Below are 18,978 nucleotides of genomic sequence, written 5' to 3'. Positions count from 1 at the left end.
TCTTCCAAAGAAACCTTACTCATTAGAAATTCATTTTGCTGAGCACTCACCAGGTTTGGGATGACCTCCAATTTTGCCTCTGCGTCCACTGGTTCCACACCCCTGTTATCTGATAACAAGTCCTTGAAGAAGTTGACTGCCTCCTCATTGATTTCTTCACTCCTTGTCAAAGTTCTACCATCTGTGCCTTGAATTGCCAAAATTTTGTTGAAGCTTCTCTTCATTTTAATTGGCTTCTGAAAGAAACTTGTGTTGCGGTCCCCATCCTTAAGCCAACATTCCTTGGATTTCTGCCTCCAGTATATTTCCTCTCTAGCTAGAATCTCCGAAAGTTTTTTATGTAACTCCTTTTCCCATTGGAACTCAATCGCCGACATTCCCTTCTTCATTATTTGGTCATTTAGCTTTGTCAACTCCTCCTCTAACTTCTTCTCTGCAAATATATTGCCAAACTGCCCTCTATTCCATTCTATGAGTTTCTCTTTGACCAACCTCAGTTTTCTAGATACTCTAATGGCAGTAGTTTCCCTCTCGCTTGGAGCCTCACTCCACCATTTCTTAATTAGATCGTGGACGCTCTCATCTCTGAGCCACATTTTCTCAAACTTGAAAGGACGTTTGATTGGGATCAAGTCACATTGAAAGATGGGGGCAATAGGGAAGTGATCCAACCCAGGAGTTGGCATAATAGACACTTCCCATGAAGTTTGCATGTTATTCCAATTCTCAGAGAGGAGGAATCTGACCAATTTCTGAGAAACGCAATGAGCTCCACTCTGTTTATTTGTCCATGTGAACACCCCATTTCTAAACCCAGGGTCTATAACATGATTTCTTATGATGAAGTTATGGAAATCCCCCTTTGATTTACTGTATCCCCCAACTCCTCCCATTTTCTATGTTGGGTTTTTGATTGCATTAAAATCACCGCCTACAACCACCAGATCATTACTTGAGCCATTTAGGAAAGCAGAGATTTGAGACCAAACCTCCTCTTTTGCCTTGGCTCCCTTAGGTCCATAGACATTAATCAAAATGAATGAGTATCTTTCAGACATTGTTGTAATCTTGACACCTAGCTAGTGCTTGTGCTGCTCCAACAATTCACCTTTCACCAATTGTGATTTCCACAGGGTGAGGAGACCACCCAACGCTCCTTCTGCCTCCACCAACACCCCCTCCCATCCTAGCCATGGGATTCTCAAACTTCTGAGATCATTATCTTTTAGTTTGGTTTCTTGAAGAATAACTATGTCTGGTTTCGCATGGTCAACACCCCGTTTGACCATGCGTCTTTTGTCAGGAGCAATAAGGCCCCTGACATTCCAGGATAGGACCTTCACGGCTCTCTAGGAAGGGGGCCTCCCTTCCCGGATCTTAATTTCCTTTGTCCTATTGCACTGCCAGCTATGATAAGAAGCTCTCGCTTAGTCCTTTTCCCTCTTTTCTTCTCCCCATTTCTTGGTTTATCAGTCCTAGAGTCGAACTGTTCAATTGTTTGCCTTTCTCTAATATCTTCCTCCTCTTCAACATCAAATGGATCTTCTACCTCCCTCTCTGAGTGGTGGGGAGACTCAAAACATAGTCATCTTGGTGATCCCCCTCTTACCGTCGTTTTGAAGTTCTCCTCTGTTGTAGAATCATTGATCCTTGATTTCCTTTTTCCTGAAGTTGTTATCTCTTTCCTGTCTTGCTTTTGGGTTGATCTCCTCCGATAGAACTTACCTAGAGTTATTATCTGAGCGCTTTCTTGTGCGTCTTCCATTGTACATATTTGTGGACTTGGGTCTTCTTCCCTAGTATTGGCTATGATCATCCCCATGTTATTCATTTGTTCCAAACTTGCCAAGATTTCTTCAAGAAATGGTTGTGGCGATTTCGGGTTTTCCTCCACCACTCATGCTACCTTCTTGTTACTAGTCGAACTACCCTTAGTGTATCCCTCCTCCACTCCTATCTTGTCCTTGTGAACACTGTTACTCATCTCCTCATTCTTCTCAGATTCTCTCTCGACCCAATCCTCTCTCAAAGGATGGGTTGTCTCTGGCTCATGGTGGGTAGGCTCTTTGTCATTGTGAGGGCCATCCCTCCATAGAACTTTTGAAGGAGCATCTAATGATTCCCCCTCAACACTAGCCTTTTGTTTACCCTTTTCTCTTATCCTTCATTCATCCATTCTATGGCCTTCTTTTCTACATGCCTTGCAGAATTCCAGGTTAGCTTCTATCTTCACCTTTTGCAACCAAATGCCCTCATTAGAGATTAGTTCTAACTCTTGTGGGAGTGGGGATACTGGTCTCCATAGGATACAAATTCTAGTGTAGACACTAGAGTCAAGTTCCTCCACCGCTTCATCTGATTTTAAGAACTTTCCCAATTTATCACCAATTTTTTGCAGCGTTTCGTCCTCCCAATACTCTCTTGGCAGGTTATGGAGGCAAATCCATACTAGTACTTCTTCTAATTTTGCTTTTAGGGGGTTGAAGTTTGGTTCCCAATTTTTTAGGCAGGCCCCTACGCCTCCCATCATGTACAGGCCTCTGTTTAGAATGGATTCCTTGGAAGATCCGTCTCTGCAGACAACTAAGAAAAAGCCATTTGGTAGGGACTTTACCACGACTCCTTGGCTCCATGTTTCCTCACACCATCTCATTACCTTGGGCAAGGCTGGCCATTTTCCAATCCACTTAATAAAGAAGGCTCTTTCTCTGAAAAAGCGGACCGCATGTCGCCAATCCTCATCATCAATGTGTAAGGATATGCGTTTCCCTGTTTTTGTCAGCAAGCCGTTTGCTTTGGGGGAAGTTGTACGATTATCCTCCTTAGAACGCCAGATCCTCCACCTATTCCAATCCTCATATATGCCCTTTCGATCCTTCCTTTTTGTCTTCCCCTCTGTCCGCTTATGCCACAACCCACTCCTAAGAATTTCCGGCTGCTCCGAGCTCCTCTCAGCATAGCTAGAGGGTGGAAACTGATCCTCCCAAACCTTTTGCGGGGGCCTCCATGGAAGAGATCTGCCCTTCTGCAATCCCCTACCTCACCCCTAAAAATACGACCATTGCTCTCTTCGGCTCTCCATCCAGTTAACTCCAGAAATCTGCACATACCCATTGTTAAAACTATACATTTCAAAATATTTATATATAAAAATAATAATTTAATAGAATAGAATAATTAATTATTATATAAATAAAAGTTTGTCTATAAACCCATAATCAATTTAATGACTGGAGAAGTAATATATTATATTGATATCTAGGCACCTTTTAGATGGATGTATTTAAGATGTCTATACTAGATATCATTCTTATATGTTTGTAGAAAGGTTTAGGAATACCCCACAATGTTGGTTAGCATTAGTTTATTCTACTTTGGATTGCCTTTGAGGCATTTACAAAAACTTACTTAGATCTCACTAGACAATAGTGCAAGACATCTAGCATTTCGGTTGTCCATTTTGTAATCTATATAAAATTCAAAACTAAATGAGGTGCAAGGTGTTTTTATGGGCATCATCATTTCTATGGTAGATTGGTAAAGACTAAAGGGAATGAAACATTTGCTGAATCTAGTAGCAAGAGGAAAAGAAAATTATAAAACCTGCATAGACATAAGTGCAGAAGATATGGGGATGGCCTCTAGGTAGGGTTTTAAGGTTCTAGAGAATAATTTTAGGAAAATTTATGGGCCAGGATCAAAGGCCCAACTTTTTTGAAATGATTCTTAGACTTTCTGAACTGTGGGCTTCAACTAGATAGGTGTCGAGGCAGAAATTATGTGGGAACATGGATGTTTTATTCGATAATACAGCCTTATAAGAATGATAATTATGTATAAAATGGAATATGGTAATATGATAGTTTGTTCTTATCATATATGGGCTAAGATCAGAGGCCTGACTTTTTAAAAATATTTCTTAGATTCTGTGAGTTGTGGGCTTTAATTGGATAGGTGTTGAGGGAGCAGTTTTAGGGAACATGGAGTTTTATACCATAATGTAGCCATGCAAGAATGATAACTATGCATAAAATAGAATATGATAATATGGTGATTTAACCTTGTCATATTCCTTTATAGAAGTCATGGAAGTACTTGTGGTTTCAAAGGTTTTGATTTGGACTTGGTGGCGAGGACTCCGGCCATCATCCCAACCTCTATCACAACAAAGAATACACCAAGGGTGCTAACCCCAAATCTTGTGAGACGCCTCAATCCCATTGGAGATTGTTACCACAAGACCTTTGATTTTATATTAGAAAGAAAAAAATAAGAACTGTTTTGGACTATGAGATGGAAAATTGGTACTTTGTCCCTTTATTTGGAATCTTGGATTAAAAAGCATTTTCCCCCATTTTTTTTTGAGTATTTTAGTATTTTTTCTTTCTCAACTTTTTTGATTAAATCTTGAGTAATTGAAGACAATTGAAACAGGAATAGTTTGTGTGGAAATCCTCTCTTTAATGCAAGGGAAGCTCCTTAACTTCTATTCTACTTCTAAAATCTAAAACAATAAACAAGCTTTCTACTTATGCACAATGTATAATTCTATCATTTGGAGTTTTTCATAAAACCAAAATACTTGAAAGCAAACTGGACTCATCTTTTTAATCTTGGAGGTTAAAACACATAAATTGAAAGTTCGTGTATCTCATCACAAGGATTTTTTGTTTATACAGTTATTGGGGTTTTAATTTATCACTTTCATGACAACACAAAACAGAATAGTGGATGAGAAAATCCTCCCTCCAAATTCATAGGGGAAGCTCCTTGATTTAATGATAATCTATTCTAAAACCTTAAAATAAAAAACAAGCCTGCTAATATGAATAGCATACAATCTATTCTTTGGAATTTTGGAAAAGAGAAAATAACCAGTGTTCCACGGCCGTTGGGGATGCGGGGACGTGGATACAGGTTTCGGGGACGAGGGTACAAAGGGCCTAAGTTTGGGGACGGCAGGGGGAGGGCGGTGGGGGGTTGGCAGGGTGGTGGTGCTGATATAATTATACATATACTTATAGTACTTGAAAAACTAGTTGTGAAAAGAAGTATAATAGTATAAGAATTACGTTTCAATCTAAATACAAAGATTTCTTAAATGCTAATTGCTAAATAAAATTTGACAAATGAAATTTTCAAATTGGAGAATTCTATTATTAAAATATCATATTAATATATGATATCACAAAGTCTATAATGATGATTACATGATAAATCATTACAATGAGTAGCAAATAGCAATAGCATTACAAAAGACAAAATGGCAAAATGCTCAAATCGCTCAAAATTAAAAAAAAATAAGGGTTTCAATTGCTTTTTGAGGGAGCTTGTCCCTCAAGAGACGTCTGGGAGTCTCCCAAGGAGTCTTGGAGACGTCGAATGGGAGATTCCTGCAAGTCTCCTCACCCCTCAAGAGACGCCTGGGAGTCTCCCAAGGAAACTTGGAGACGCCTGGGAGTTTCCCAAGGAGACTTGGAGATGCCTGGGAGTCTCCCAAGGAGACTTGGAGACGCTTGGGAGTTTCCCAAGGAAACTTAGAGTAGTCAAGACGTTTCCACATCTCCGGCGGAGCTCCGATGGCGGGATGGCGAGAGACATCGCGTCCCCGTCTCTGAGACGCTGCCCAAAAGGGGGGGGAAATGTGTCCCCATGGAACACTGAAAATAACACAAGAAAAAGCAACAATCTATAGAAGAAAGATGAAGACAATTAATTATCACAAAACATTCAAAGATTCTTCATAGATTTGAACACCAATGTCACACAAAAGTTAACAAAGATCTTAATGATTGAATTCTTTCTTCAATGATTACAACACTTGGGTTTGAACTTGACTTGACATCTTGGCAGCACAAGCAAGTTTAAACTTCATATTCTTTTACACAAAGACACTAGCAATTTAATTGGCTTCAAACTTGAATGACAATTCTTGTAGCATAAGTTTGGCATCAACTCCCATGCTTTTTACACAAAAGGCACTTAACAATTTCATTGGCCTTGAACTTGAATCACAATTTCTACAACATGAATTGACATCAACTTGCATACATTGCATATTTAATTGACACATTTATAGCCTTCTAGTTGCAGCTTCTAGAAATTTCAAAAATAATAAAAATAATTGCTTTGAAAGAAATACTATCCTCATCTTCTAATAATATAATAAACATTACTTCCTTTCCATTTTTGCTTCTCATCTTGAGTGTCCTTTTGAATCAAAGGCAATATGATCTTGTGATTTTGCCTTTCATTCGCTTTAATTGATCCTCATCTTGGTTTCCACATCACTTTGAATAAGTGAATTAGATCCATTGCTTTCTCTCCTTTATTTTGCTTTATTTTCCTTCCAATCTTCACTTGCATGCAGATAGTAACTTGGGTGCCACTTTTCTTTGTTTCTATCTTTATTTTAGCAAGAAAAACATGTTATTTTTGTGTCCAAAAGAACTTAGAAATTAAAAAAACAAAAACTTTTAGCCTCGCAATCAATCCTACTACACTATGCTTGCAAGTGGCTTCCGTTTTGCCACTTGCGTATCTCATTGGATACAAAGTAAACACTATCGTTGAAAAATAGGGAAAACAAATTTAATTGATGCAAGCCCTACATTGGAAGAAATTATAGAATCTTGGCTTTGACAAAAAAAAAAGGATGTAGAAGCCCTAGATTAATTTGGATATATGTGAAATATGATTAAACTTGAAAAGGACAAATTTAAAAACTTGAAACTTTGAAAATTTCCAAAATCTCACTTTGGGGTGAATTAGTATAATAAAAAAATTCACTTATTAAAACTTTAGCAATCACAGAGCAATAATCAAAAGTACGATTAGAGAACACAAGATGCACACATAATTTACATGGAAACCCTTGCGGGAAAACCATGGCAAAATATTGCTTATATTTGAATCTTCTTACAATTTTGTAGGCACCAACTCACATGAGACATCAATCTCCTCCACTAAGCACCAACTCAGCAAGAGACACTAATCTCTTTGAATTAGAGGTATCAACCTCCCAATCTCTCAAAATAGACACCAACTTTTGAAATGCAATATAATAATTTGTTTGTGACTTCTTCTTGGATCTGCCTTAAATCACCTTCAAAAATCTGTTCACAACTCCACAAAAATCTGCCTTAAAACTCTGCTCTCGAATTTGCAAAATACCTCCACTCAGATCTGCAAAATGATCTTCAATAAGCGCTCATGAATTTGAAATAAATCTTTACACAAATCCACTCTATATCTGCTCCAAGAATGTCTGATTTTCACTCATAAATCTACTCTTTTAATGTCTTATTTTTACTCATCAATCTGCTCTTTTTTCTACTCTAGATCTGCTCTTAAAGTGGGAAAGATATTCAATAAATTCTCATTTAATAAGTCTCCAACAAACCTTTATTTATACACCCTCAACTACCTTTTCACCAACGGTTACACCCCCTCAAGGTAGGTTGGTCAAGGTGAGATACATTATATATGTTTTTTGAAGTTTAACTATCCTTGCCCAAAGCCGGGTGCTTAACTCCATATGGTTGTCCCCCTTTGGTACACATTAATAAATGCAATAAAAATATTTTAATCTCCTTTTAATAAATGCAATAAAAATATTTTAATCTCCTTTTAATAAATGCATCCCTATTAGGGTCGTCCCATTTGGGGAGGGCTCCAAAAATATTTAATTTAATTTAAATATTCCCTTGAATGAGGTGATCAATAAGGGAAGGGTTTTAACCTTCAATAATTCTGCCATCACTTGCCTTCAACATCAATGACAATCCAACAATTAGATGTGGTGCAAATGAGACGTGAGGTCATGCAGGGTTTAAAAAGACAAATTTCAATATTGTTTGGTTTTTGGTATGTTCCCCATGGCCTGCATTATAGATGTAGTGGTGAGTCCCAAGCATGGACTCCTTGATTGCTTGCGAATACTCATGGTGAGTTCATGTTTGCGACTCACATTGACCAACAACAAGTTTGTGGGCAAGTTTCACGAGCTACATGTTGCCTTGCAAATACTTGTGCTTTTTATAGGTACTTAGTGAGTATTTGAGCTATCGAAAAGCTCTTGGAAGAAACAAGCTTGTCCAACAAAAAATTATTAGAGGCCCCGAGTGAGAGGTAGGGCCATCAATCCACTTCACATTATCCCAAATCTTTGAGTTAAATGAAGGTCAATCTGAAGAGGATCCTTAGAAGAGACTTTCCTAGAGAAGAATAAGCTCTACTATGGAATCCAAGAATCTTGAATTCATTCTTAAGCTCCTCCCAAGAAAGGAGATGGCCTTGTTTAAACACATTTGAAAAGCATTGAAAACTAGTATCAAATTACAATCTAGCTAAACAACATCCAATAAGAGATAATGGAGAATTCTTCTAGGTAAGATTCCACCAAAGAGATCTTAAACCCTAACACTTCTTTCTTCTTTTGAGAGGACTTCATGCCCAACCAAAAGATGCCTGGCTGACTTCCAAGCCTTCTAAACTCACAAAGAAGGAGAACAAACAGGATTAATAAGAAAGTATCCAAAGGACAGATCAAGGGGATGAAGCCCCTTCCAATCTCTTCTTGCTACGAACCCCCACACACCCTCTCGTCCCCCGCCCTCCCCTTGATGTTATTTCTAGCTAATACGGTAACACCTTCCAAGGTTTCTCCCCCACAAAATCTCTAAGAATCCGCTTGACTTTGAAGACAATTCCCTAAAGTTTAAAATTCTTGAGACATGTACCACCCAGCTTTTGTGGAACATCACCAATTCTAGGCCACACCATTCTTTTTTTCAATCCCTTTGACCACAAAAAAGTTTGCATCTTATGTATCTTCTCAACATGATAATTACAAAACAACCAAGTAGAGGCATACTAAATAGTTTATCAAGAAAATGCTTTGGGACAAACTTGAACTTCTTAACAAAGGATAACAGGCAACCCTGCCATTTGGTTACCTTGGGGAAACCATCTTCGGTAATCTATGCATTTTTTTACCTCATGCCTTTACACAATATGAGAGATGAGAGTAAGTCAGGCTACCACCAATAATGGAATATTCTTCCCACGTTACCTTAGATTCCCCTCTTAAATTCAGCCACAAGATTAGAACCTATCAAGTACATGCAAAAGTTGACTGTTAGATGCCGTTATTATCAGAGGTTCAAGACACCAATTTTTGAATCCCACTCAAACTGCTAGCATGAGGTAACACGGGAAAGTAAATATATGGAAGAAAGGATGAAGCACAAAATGATATTACACAACCAGAGTGCATATAGGTAGGAAACAATTGTACCACAGAAAGTAAAAATAAAGCAAAAAGAAAAGAAGAAAGAAGACTGCTGTTAGAAGCCAAGGTACCAGGCAGAGTGAGCATTTCCTGCATTATGAGGAAAGTGAAGCAGTGACTCAGAAAATGTGAGGTAAGGGAAGGCTTGTCAAAAACATTACATTGCAAATAAAGAAATTTAGAGGTAAACACCAGAAGGAAGCATAATTATACATCAGATTTTACCAGTGTTCCACGGGGACGCGTCCCCCCCCCTTTTGGGCACGTCCCCCCGTCAGAAACGTCTCGGGGATGGGGGGACGGGGACGCGACGTCCCCCGCCGTCCCGCCACTGCCACCCAAGCACTGCCGGGACGCGGAGACGTCCCCGCGTCCCCACGTCTCCCAAGGAGACGTGGAGACGTGGAGACGTCTCCTTGGGAGACGTCTGGGCGTCTCCCAGAGAGACATGGAGACGCCTCCACGTCTCCTTGGGAGACATTTGGGCGTCTCCCCGTCCTTCAAGAGACGTGCAGACGTCTCTCCAAAGACGGGGAGACGCCCAGACGTCTCTTGTCGCCCCCACTTATATGCAATGTTTAAAATTAAAATTAAAAAAAAAAAGTGAGTTTTTAAGTTTTTTGAGGGTTAAGGGGTAACTCTAATTGGACGTGGGCCAATAGAAAAATAACACCCGACGCCTTTAGAAAATAATAAAAGTATTTTTGGCCTCGCGGGGCGCTGCCCCTCGACCCCGCCCTGTATCGCGACAGGGAACGCGCAAGGGGCGCTGCCCCTTGACCCGGCAAGGGGCGATGCCCCTTGACTCCAACTTGGGGGCACTGCCCCCAAACCCCCGTTGAAAAATATAGGGAGAAACTGCGCCGATAGAAGTAGGAAAAATCTAACCTCCGAGTTTGATTAGGCTCCATATAACAACACAACTTAGAAATCTTGGTATTTAGATTTAGTATTTCAAATTTCCTTATAGTCTCATTTGAAATGTAATTCTTACACTGTAATACTGTCATACATCTTTTCAAAACTAGTTTTTCAAGTACTACATGTATATGTATAAGTATATGAGCACCACCACCCTGCCACCCCCCCGCCGCCGTCCCCCCCGCCGTCCCCCCGCCATCCCCAAATTTAGGCCCTTGGTCCCCCCGTCCCCCCGTCCCCAACGCCCGTGGAACACTGGATTTTACATGCATATTGTTAACCTTTTTAGTACAGCTAGTTGGGATATGTAAATTCAAACCAGCAACACTACTTTGTCAGAATGTTGTAATGAGTTGCCAAGAAATTCTGAAACTCTTGTTAGAGCTTTGTGAAAAATGAAAGATCAAGGATTTTGAGTTATGGGGGATAAGGATTCCCTGTGCTTTGCTTATGTGAGTTGAAAATGCAATTATTAGTTTATTGCAAGTAGTCTTAATGATGTTGATATATATACAAGGCGTGAATTTCAAACCAGACACTCACAAATAAAAATATTTCTCCTCTGTTAACGAAACATATAATTGAAAGTTAAAATCAAAATAAAATCAGTTGAAATGCATGATAAGTATCTTTAATACATCATAGATATTATCGTGTCAAAGACAATGGGAGTAGATTTTCTTCAACATTAACATCTAAGATGGCTTAGAGTGTGTCTTATTCTGGCAGTGGATAATTTCATAACTTCTATGAGAAAATGTAATCATAGTTTAAAAATAAGACCGAGGATAGACTACAATCCAAATATTTTCAAGTATCGTATTGCTTGCTTTTGTTGGTAACATGGTAGTTTTAGAGGTTACCAAGCCAGAGGTGATGGTCCATGCATGCAAAAAACATGATGGTGAGATCCAACAGTCTTCATATACCTCTGATGGAGCTGCCATTCCTCACGACTGACTAAATGTCATATTTCATAAGGCCCCTTAAAATATTTTGACTTCTTATGATGATTGATGCTCTTGAAATCTTGATTACTAATTTAGCCTTCTGGCTGGAATCAACATCCTTATTGGTTTATACAGCTTGGTACCTGAATTTTTAACCCACTTAAAGATGACTGAATCAAAATATGTTCAAAAACAAAAAACTTGACTTATTCTGGTCTTCAACAGCCAGTTGTTCATATTTATTCAGTCTTCTAGACAAAATGATATTCTTAAAATCAGCCTTCAAAATAAGGTAGAAAGGATTTGCTTTAGATTGTTAGTTTGATAGCCAACAAGGTACCTATCCCTCTGACAATATTGTTCAAATTACTTTCCAAGGTGTGGAACGTGATTGAGAAGGTTCCCATATGATCTCATATACTCTAAACATGCTCTGAGGCTGGATTCCCTCTAGAAACATTGCATAAAGTTGAACTTAAGAATTTTATGAAACAATCCTTTTGTGACATGCACTAGCCACTGGCTGATCATACCTAAACAAGGCCTGCTGCCAGACTCGCCAAGTTTGGTCAAATCTAGATCAAATTTTTCATGTTTTTGTAAAATGTTTTTATATTATACTTCCCTAAAAGATCCTTGTTAAGTTTTTAGTGAGTTTTTGTGCAGAGTCCAAGCCAAAAATCTGCTTCCTGAGTGTGTGTGGAGTCTAAGTCTGGTAACTATGTTCCCACCAGAAGCACTTTACCTTTGTCTTATTTTACTTAATGTTAGCATTTCCATTAATAAGAGTCATTCGTTCAATGGAACTTTTTTTATGCTTTAGTTATTAATGCAATTTTTAATCTTTGCCCATTCTTATTCTTGAGGAGGGCAATCTTGGCCTATATCATTAGTAAAATCTATCTCTTTTGGCTGTCCGGGCAATCATTTAAATGCCCATTCTGAAAGTTGGTCAGCTTTTGTATATACTGAGTCCTTAAGTCTTTGGCTTTGCTATCCTTTGCATCTCTTTAAGTTCTCTTGGTCTTTGTTTTGGAGCTGTTAATATGAATTGAACATGATATTTATGAGACTCATTGATATATCCCTATGTCTTGTCCAAACTAGGGCTTGGGTTGTTGCAAATTATTTGTTCTTCAAATACGCATTTCTCTATTCTATGATTTATCAAAAAAAAAAAATTATGCAGGTTTTGTCTGAATTTTCCCTGAAAGACAATGCTAAAGGAGCTTTGCAAGTTTGATAATCTTGTGCTTTTTAACCTTTTCCTAAGGCCAATTGTGTGGAATCTTCCATTTTCTCCCTTCATTGATGAGAGGTTTGATATATAAATAAATTTATTAAGTAGGCTTCCTTTAAATGTCACTGCCATTACAAATTTGTAAGATAAATGTTCTGATTTATTATTTATATCATGAATTGTAAACCAGGTTCCAGATATTCTCGACAATGCATATGTAATAGTCGAATACGACAATGGATCCCGTGCAATGCTTGACCTTTGTATGTTTGCTGAGGGTGGTAAAAATGAACAGGAGATTTGTGCAGTCGGTGACATTGGGAAGGTATTAATGGTTTTTGAATCCTCTGAATTCTTTGGATATAACATGATACCACAACAATGTTTGCTTTAATGGTGTTCCTTTTGAAAAGTCGTTCATAAGGATGTTATGTTGATGTTTCAAATTACAATGCAATTGCCTTGTCTTTTCTGTGCAAGATGTTTTGGTAACATTGCAAGTATCTTATTTTCAATTTGCAGGCTGAGGCTTTTGTGCCAGAGAGTATTGTGCGTATTGGTACCCGGAATGGTGGACGAGCAGGAATCAAAACTATGGAGGTCCATGACGACAGAGTAAAGTAAGCATATCAAGAAAAGAAAAAAAAAAATTATAGCTTGATCAGATGAAAGCGAACAGATGTTAAAAGTAAATATATAAAGCAATGACATAAGATACACCTTTCAAAGTATCATATCCTGTTCCCAATTCACATAAGCACTCCAACACATCCCTTTCTATCATACGAGCCCAGGATTAAAATATTATATCATATAAAAACACAGTGAGGAAACACATGGTCAACAATCCAGCTTTGATAGCTGGTTCTGGTCTAAGTGCTTGTGGCAATGGACCCTAATTGTTCACTTAATATTATTAACAAACATGGTTGTTTTGATGGGCTTCATTTACTATTTAGCTAATCCTGCAAAACTTATAGCTGTATTTACTTATCATAGTATCTTTTGGGTTTTTTCAGGTACATGGGACTTCATCATGGTTCCAGTTATTTGGAACACCTTGAATTTCTAGCTGCTGTTAGGAAAAAAGGCAACAAAGTATCTACTCTCAGCTTGCAAGAAGGTCTGCTATCTGTAGCTATTGGTGTGGCGGCTCAGCTATCCATCGAAACAGGCAGATTTGTCACAATAAAGGAAATTCTTGAAGAAAAAGGCCATTGATTTCTTCTGAAGAAGTGCATCTTATATTACAGCATGTAACAAATGAATAAGGAAAACCTGTCCTTTCGAAACCACTCAATATTAGCTTGCGTAATAAAAGCCAGGCATTGTTTAAAAAATACAACTTCACTAAAATAAGTGTATAGGATAATACCGAAAGGTACTTGTCTGAAAGGTCACAATTCCTGATATTGATTAGGGAGATCTTCCTGAAAAGTAGCTTTGCATCAAAGGGAATTAATCACTCTCAACAGAATTGTATGCCACCATCCAAGAATCCCCTAGAAGAGGCCCTAAACAAGAGAACAGGCCAGTAAAGAGAAAATTGAACAAAGCTTATAACCATTCCCAAAACGCTCTAGCTGGCTAATACTTCTAGGAGATATGAAGAGGCACTGCTAGAACATTTATGATATTCTCTGTCTTGCTTCATTATGGTTAAATATAAAAATCAATCATTTTAATCCCAGCAATTACACTCTGTAGAACATTTTTCCTTTTATTATTCCACAGAAATTGACAGTTCCAGTTATATTTGCAAGCAACAAATTTCCTCAATGAAACAAACTAATTTTCAGTATATCATAAGTGGATGTCATCTTTGAACACACCTATAGTGGTTGACAAGTTGTACCAAATACATTGCTGGTGAATACGGTACGAAATTGAATTTTACATTGCAGCTAAAATCTAGATCACCATTGTCGGATGAAAAACATCGGAGACAGTCGAACGGAGCCATGAACCACCTCGATGATGGCAAGACTGAAATAAATTGCTTTGGAGCCTTATTTACCTACACGTCAAGAAATAAGTTTAGACGAAAGATTTTTCCATCTTCCACAGTCCAGTCCATAAATATCGTCTTTTGGTTAGGGCAAGAAACCATTAAGTTTACTTTGGTTTTAGTGCAAATACAATTTTTTTTAATTATTGGAAACTTTTAAAATATATTATATTGAAGTTTTAGTTTTAAAAAGAATATATAAAGGATTAATATTAAAAAGGTAATTGGTTTAATGGCCAAGTTCATGTTGTAGGTACTTTGACGGTGTTGAGTTCAAATTTTCTACAATATAAAATATAATAATAATAATTTTTAAAAAGTAGTCAATTGATATACATAATCCAAAGTATCAAATAAGGTTAAAATACAAAAAATAACCATTTAAGCACAAGCAATAACTTCACAAAGTAGAGTTGGGACCATCAAATGAGAAAGTTAATTAGATAACTTAGGTGTATCAAATGAGGTTAAAATACAAAAAATAAACATTTAAGCATAAGTATTTACCTCACAAAGTGGAGTTGGGACCATCAAATGGGAAAATTCATTAGATAACTTGGGTGCCTCACAACCATCATATTGATCTTCCATGGTCAAGGAGAGGACACTTCACCTTGATAGTAGAGTAATAACTTTGGTATTAGTGCCACGATATCTTAACCTAAGAGTTTTCCCATGTGGAGATGCAAAGCAACCTCCCTAATGCATAAGAGGCAAAGATAATAGCATTAATTGTAAGAGGGGCTCCACCTATGCAAAGCAAGATGAATAGTGATTTCAATCACACTATTGGGAGGAACTTTGATCATAATACAAGGGGTGCTCCCTCTAATGATGAAGCAAATCATGTAAATGTTATAATTCCAAAGCAACTTTACAATATAGGCTTTTACCTAGAAGTACACAAGGGAAACCACATTCACTTTTTAAGTAAGGAGAAAATATAATTAACCTTATCACGAAAAAATAACTTTGTTACCTCCAAAGTTGAAAAAGAAAAACAAATTTGAAGAAGATCCAAAGTTTAGTGATATAAGTAGGGCAAGGGGCTCTACCCCCAAAAGAACAATCCTCCAAGATTAAAAAAAATCAAATGAAACAAAGAAAATGTGGTGTGGATCTATTATTAGGACAAGTCCAAAAATTGTGTTTGAAAGTCTCAATTTGTTGACATGCTAGACACAACATCTAGGTGTACGTACTTTTCTCCTAATGGAAACCCTTGATAAAATAGGCATAAAAGAAGATTAGCAATTTTGAGATCTTGTATTGCTTGTTATATTATTTGAAGTCTAAACAACCAAGTGTAGGGAGAGGAAGAGGAATGGAGGCCCCAGCACTGTTTCAACTTATTAAGAGTTAAGAAGAAAGGATTGAGACCTCTTTATAGAAAACCCAACATATAATTCTTAACAACAATACTATTGAAGTTTAAATTTACACTCAAGTGCAAACTTGCTATCATATAAAAATCATAATGGGAAGCCTACAAATGCAAGATTTGGTTTGTAGGACAACCTTTGAGATTTTAGAAGTCAACTCTTTGTGAGATTTCCTATGAGCTCTTTCAACCCACCTTCAAAGGAAAAGGGAGAAAAAAAATGTTATATGCAAGAATTAAAGTTAATCTAAATGAATAGTTGGAGACTATCCATTGTGCAAGGTTTAATGTTCATTATTTATAAAATTTTGCACAACAATATTGAATTGAGTTATAATTTAAGCATCTAAAAAACAAGTAGAAAGTTACCAAATGAACAAAGAAAAGAGGGATAGATATGATCACAACTTCACATATTAATCATATGACAGTGCATAGTTGCAAAATTTGCATATCATTGAAATAAGCCTAAGCATATGAAGGCTATAGTGATTAACAAGTTTTCGAAAAATATTTAGTCTATAGAGCTCCCATAGCATGAGCGAATGTGGTGTATTGTAACAATAACTAAGCATAAATTTGTTATATGAAACAAGTGCATAAAAAAAAATACAAGAAAGAACACTATGTGGGAAAAGAGGAATGTTCACCATTTTTGTATGCATAATGGCTACATGAATTTGTTTTGACCAGATTTTAAATGAGTAGACTCCTAAGATGTTGGAAAAATGGTGCCTCAACCTTGCATTTACATGAGGTTACTATTTATAGTAAGTTTTTGTTTAAGCACGAAATGGTGTGAAATTCTTCCCGAAGCTTTTGGTTGGCTAGATAAGCATTCTGATAAAGTTACGTCGCAAGATCACAACTAGTTTTGAAGATATTAAAGTTTTTCATTTTGGAGGGGTGCAATGAAAGGTTTAAATTTAATTTTGAGGGCTTTAGAGGCCCCGAAACGCCCTAAAAAATGAGCGTAAACGGCGTAGCAATTTATGCGGCAATAGAGCACTTTGCGAACTGTCCAACACTTCAAACAGTTCGTCAATAGGACACATGGTTCTCAAGTTATGGCCTCTGAAAGTTTGTACTCTTGAAATAGGAAATATAAAATGTATCAAACACATAAATGAGTTGTAAAAGGGAGGGACGCATAATGATGTGTGTTTTAACACGTCATAGGGCATCTAGAAGGGAGATAAGGTAAACTCTACTTTATTGGGTGGTTTTAGCTTGTGGTTTTGTAATACTATTTGATGGTTTCTTGTATTGTATCTCCTATATATGAGGTGCGTGAGATATAGATTGTATATAAGATTCTTATGGCGATTGAGTTACCTTTGAGTCTCTGATTAGTGGTACTCCTGCAAAGAACTTGTTTTGCAAGTATATTGTAATTTGTTATTGACTGCTGAATAATATATTGAGCTGCTTTTGGAGAGTGGGTTTTTTCTTCTTAAGGGTTTTCCCCACGTAAATCACTATGTTGTTGTGTTGTGGTATGCATGATATTTTGATTAATTCTATTAAGGATTTGTAACTACTATAACAATCTGTAAAAGTTTTTGCATTATCCTCCTCTTAAGGTTAGTGTAGGAAGTTGTTTTGCTACTTAACTTCCTCACAAGTGGTATCAGAGCCTGATCACCTTTGGTTTCAGTTGTGGGTTGTTGGGTTTTTTTTAACTAATCCAAATTTGAGTGGGAGCTTGTGTAGAAGACACTTTTTTGATCTTGTTGCATGAATTTTCAGATGGCAAATTCGTCGGGAAGAATAGAGGTGGAGAAATTTAATGGTAGTAATTTTGAGATGTGGAAGTTGAAGATGGAAGATCTGCTAATAGATCGAGATCTATGGGATGTTGTTGATGCGAATGTCTCAAGACCTGCAGATCCTACTACGACTGCTCAGTATGATGTTATGGACTGAAAATATAAGGGTCTAATCAAATTGTGCCGGACAAACTATGTTCTAATCAATGTCCACAAAGAGAACACTACAAAGAAGTTACATGGACTAAGCTTGGTGAAATGTATCAAGCGAAATCCTTATTGAATCAAATTTTCTTGAGGAAGAAATTATATTCCTTGAAGATGGAAGAGGGTGGATGAATTGCAGACCAACTGGAAGAATTTAATATGTTGGTGTCTCAATTAGTATATGTTGGTGTTAAAATGGACGAAGAGGAGAAATGCCAGATCTTGCTTTGTTCTTTGCTTGATTTGTGGGATTCTCTTGTTATGGCTATTGGTAGTACTTCTATTGTTTTGAAGTCTAAAGATGTGGTGGGTGTCCTACTTGGTGAAGAGATGCAAAGGAAGGTATCCATCAGTTTGAAGGAAGCCCTAACTATTCATGGAAGACCTAAGGAAAAAGACAAGAAGAATGAGAAGCGCAATAAGTCCAAATCCAAAGGGAGATCCAAATCTCTTGGAAAGTCCAAAGTCATATGATGGAATTGCGGTAAACCAGATCACATCTGTAAGGACTGCAAAGAAGAAAAGAAGAAGAAAAAGAAGAATTTTGATCTTGATTCTAAGTTCAAGAAGGAAGATGGTGATGCATTGATTGCAGCTATGGCTACTCATACAAGTAATGATGCATGGTTAATTGACTTAGGTGCATCTTTTCATATGACTTCCAATAAAGATTGGTTTTCTGAATATAAAGAATTTAATGGAGGCAAGGTGTACTTCGGTGATTATTCACATTTAGACATTGTTGGTCGAGGTAAAGTTAGGATCAGGTTACCTGATGGTAGAATAAAAAGGATTAGCGGTGTGTTGCATATCCCTGGTTTAAAATGAAATTTATTATGTAGTGTCCCTCCTAGACTCACATTTTGATTTATGCTTTGATATACTTGTTTAGACTTATGGTTGATGTTTTTATGTTATTTGATTGACAATTATGATCTTATTTAAACTCTAGATGCTTATTGATTGATGATGATGGATATTTGATATGACACGTGGTGTTGGGTGACTTATATGATTGATGATACATTCTGGATTACTTGATGGATGGATTTACATTGGATGGATTATATGCACTTTTTTTTTGGCAAAAGTGGCAAGCCACTAGAATATATTAATATAATATAATATAATAGATTTCAAAAACTGGTTTAAAGAGCATACCGAGAGGAAAGAACTAGAAAGAAAACCTCAGGTTGTAGCTCGAGTTGAT

General features: G+C 37.2%; 1 protein-coding gene and 1 long non-coding RNA gene across 3 annotated transcripts in view; one reads left to right on the top strand and one right to left on the bottom strand.

Annotated features, from left to right (window-relative positions):
* The window catches only part of LOC131063495 (uncharacterized), a 33,916-nt gene extending 19,819 nt beyond the window's left edge, over window positions 1-14,097 (top strand). Inside the window, exons 5-7 of the mRNA XM_057997336.2 lie at window positions 12,594-12,728; window positions 12,926-13,023; window positions 13,423-14,097. Coding sequence (XP_057853319.2) covers window positions 12,594-12,728; window positions 12,926-13,023; window positions 13,423-13,624 — 435 coding nt within the window. The 3' untranslated portion in view covers window positions 13,625-14,097. The remainder of the gene's footprint in view (window positions 1-12,593; window positions 12,729-12,925; window positions 13,024-13,422) is intronic.
* LOC131063496 (uncharacterized) lies at window positions 13,072-14,495 on the bottom strand. Of its 2 annotated transcripts, XR_009111077.2 has the most exons (3): window positions 14,236-14,495; window positions 13,779-13,917; window positions 13,072-13,681 (listed from the first exon to the last, which is right to left on the bottom strand). It is a non-coding gene; the product is annotated as an uncharacterized LOC131063496 (long non-coding RNA). The 2 variants fall into 2 exon arrangements; XR_009111078.2 differs by having other exon boundaries at window positions 13,072-13,917.
* Between the last annotated feature and the right edge of the window lie 4,483 nt (window positions 14,496-18,978).

Source organism: Cryptomeria japonica, chromosome 6 (assembly GCF_030272615.1).
Source record: "Cryptomeria japonica chromosome 6, Sugi_1.0, whole genome shotgun sequence".
NCBI classification, from domain to species: Eukaryota; Viridiplantae; Streptophyta; class Pinopsida; order Cupressales; family Cupressaceae; genus Cryptomeria; species Cryptomeria japonica.
The sequence above is the reverse complement of the archived record's forward strand: the minus strand, read 5'-3'. Positions and strand labels throughout refer to the sequence as shown.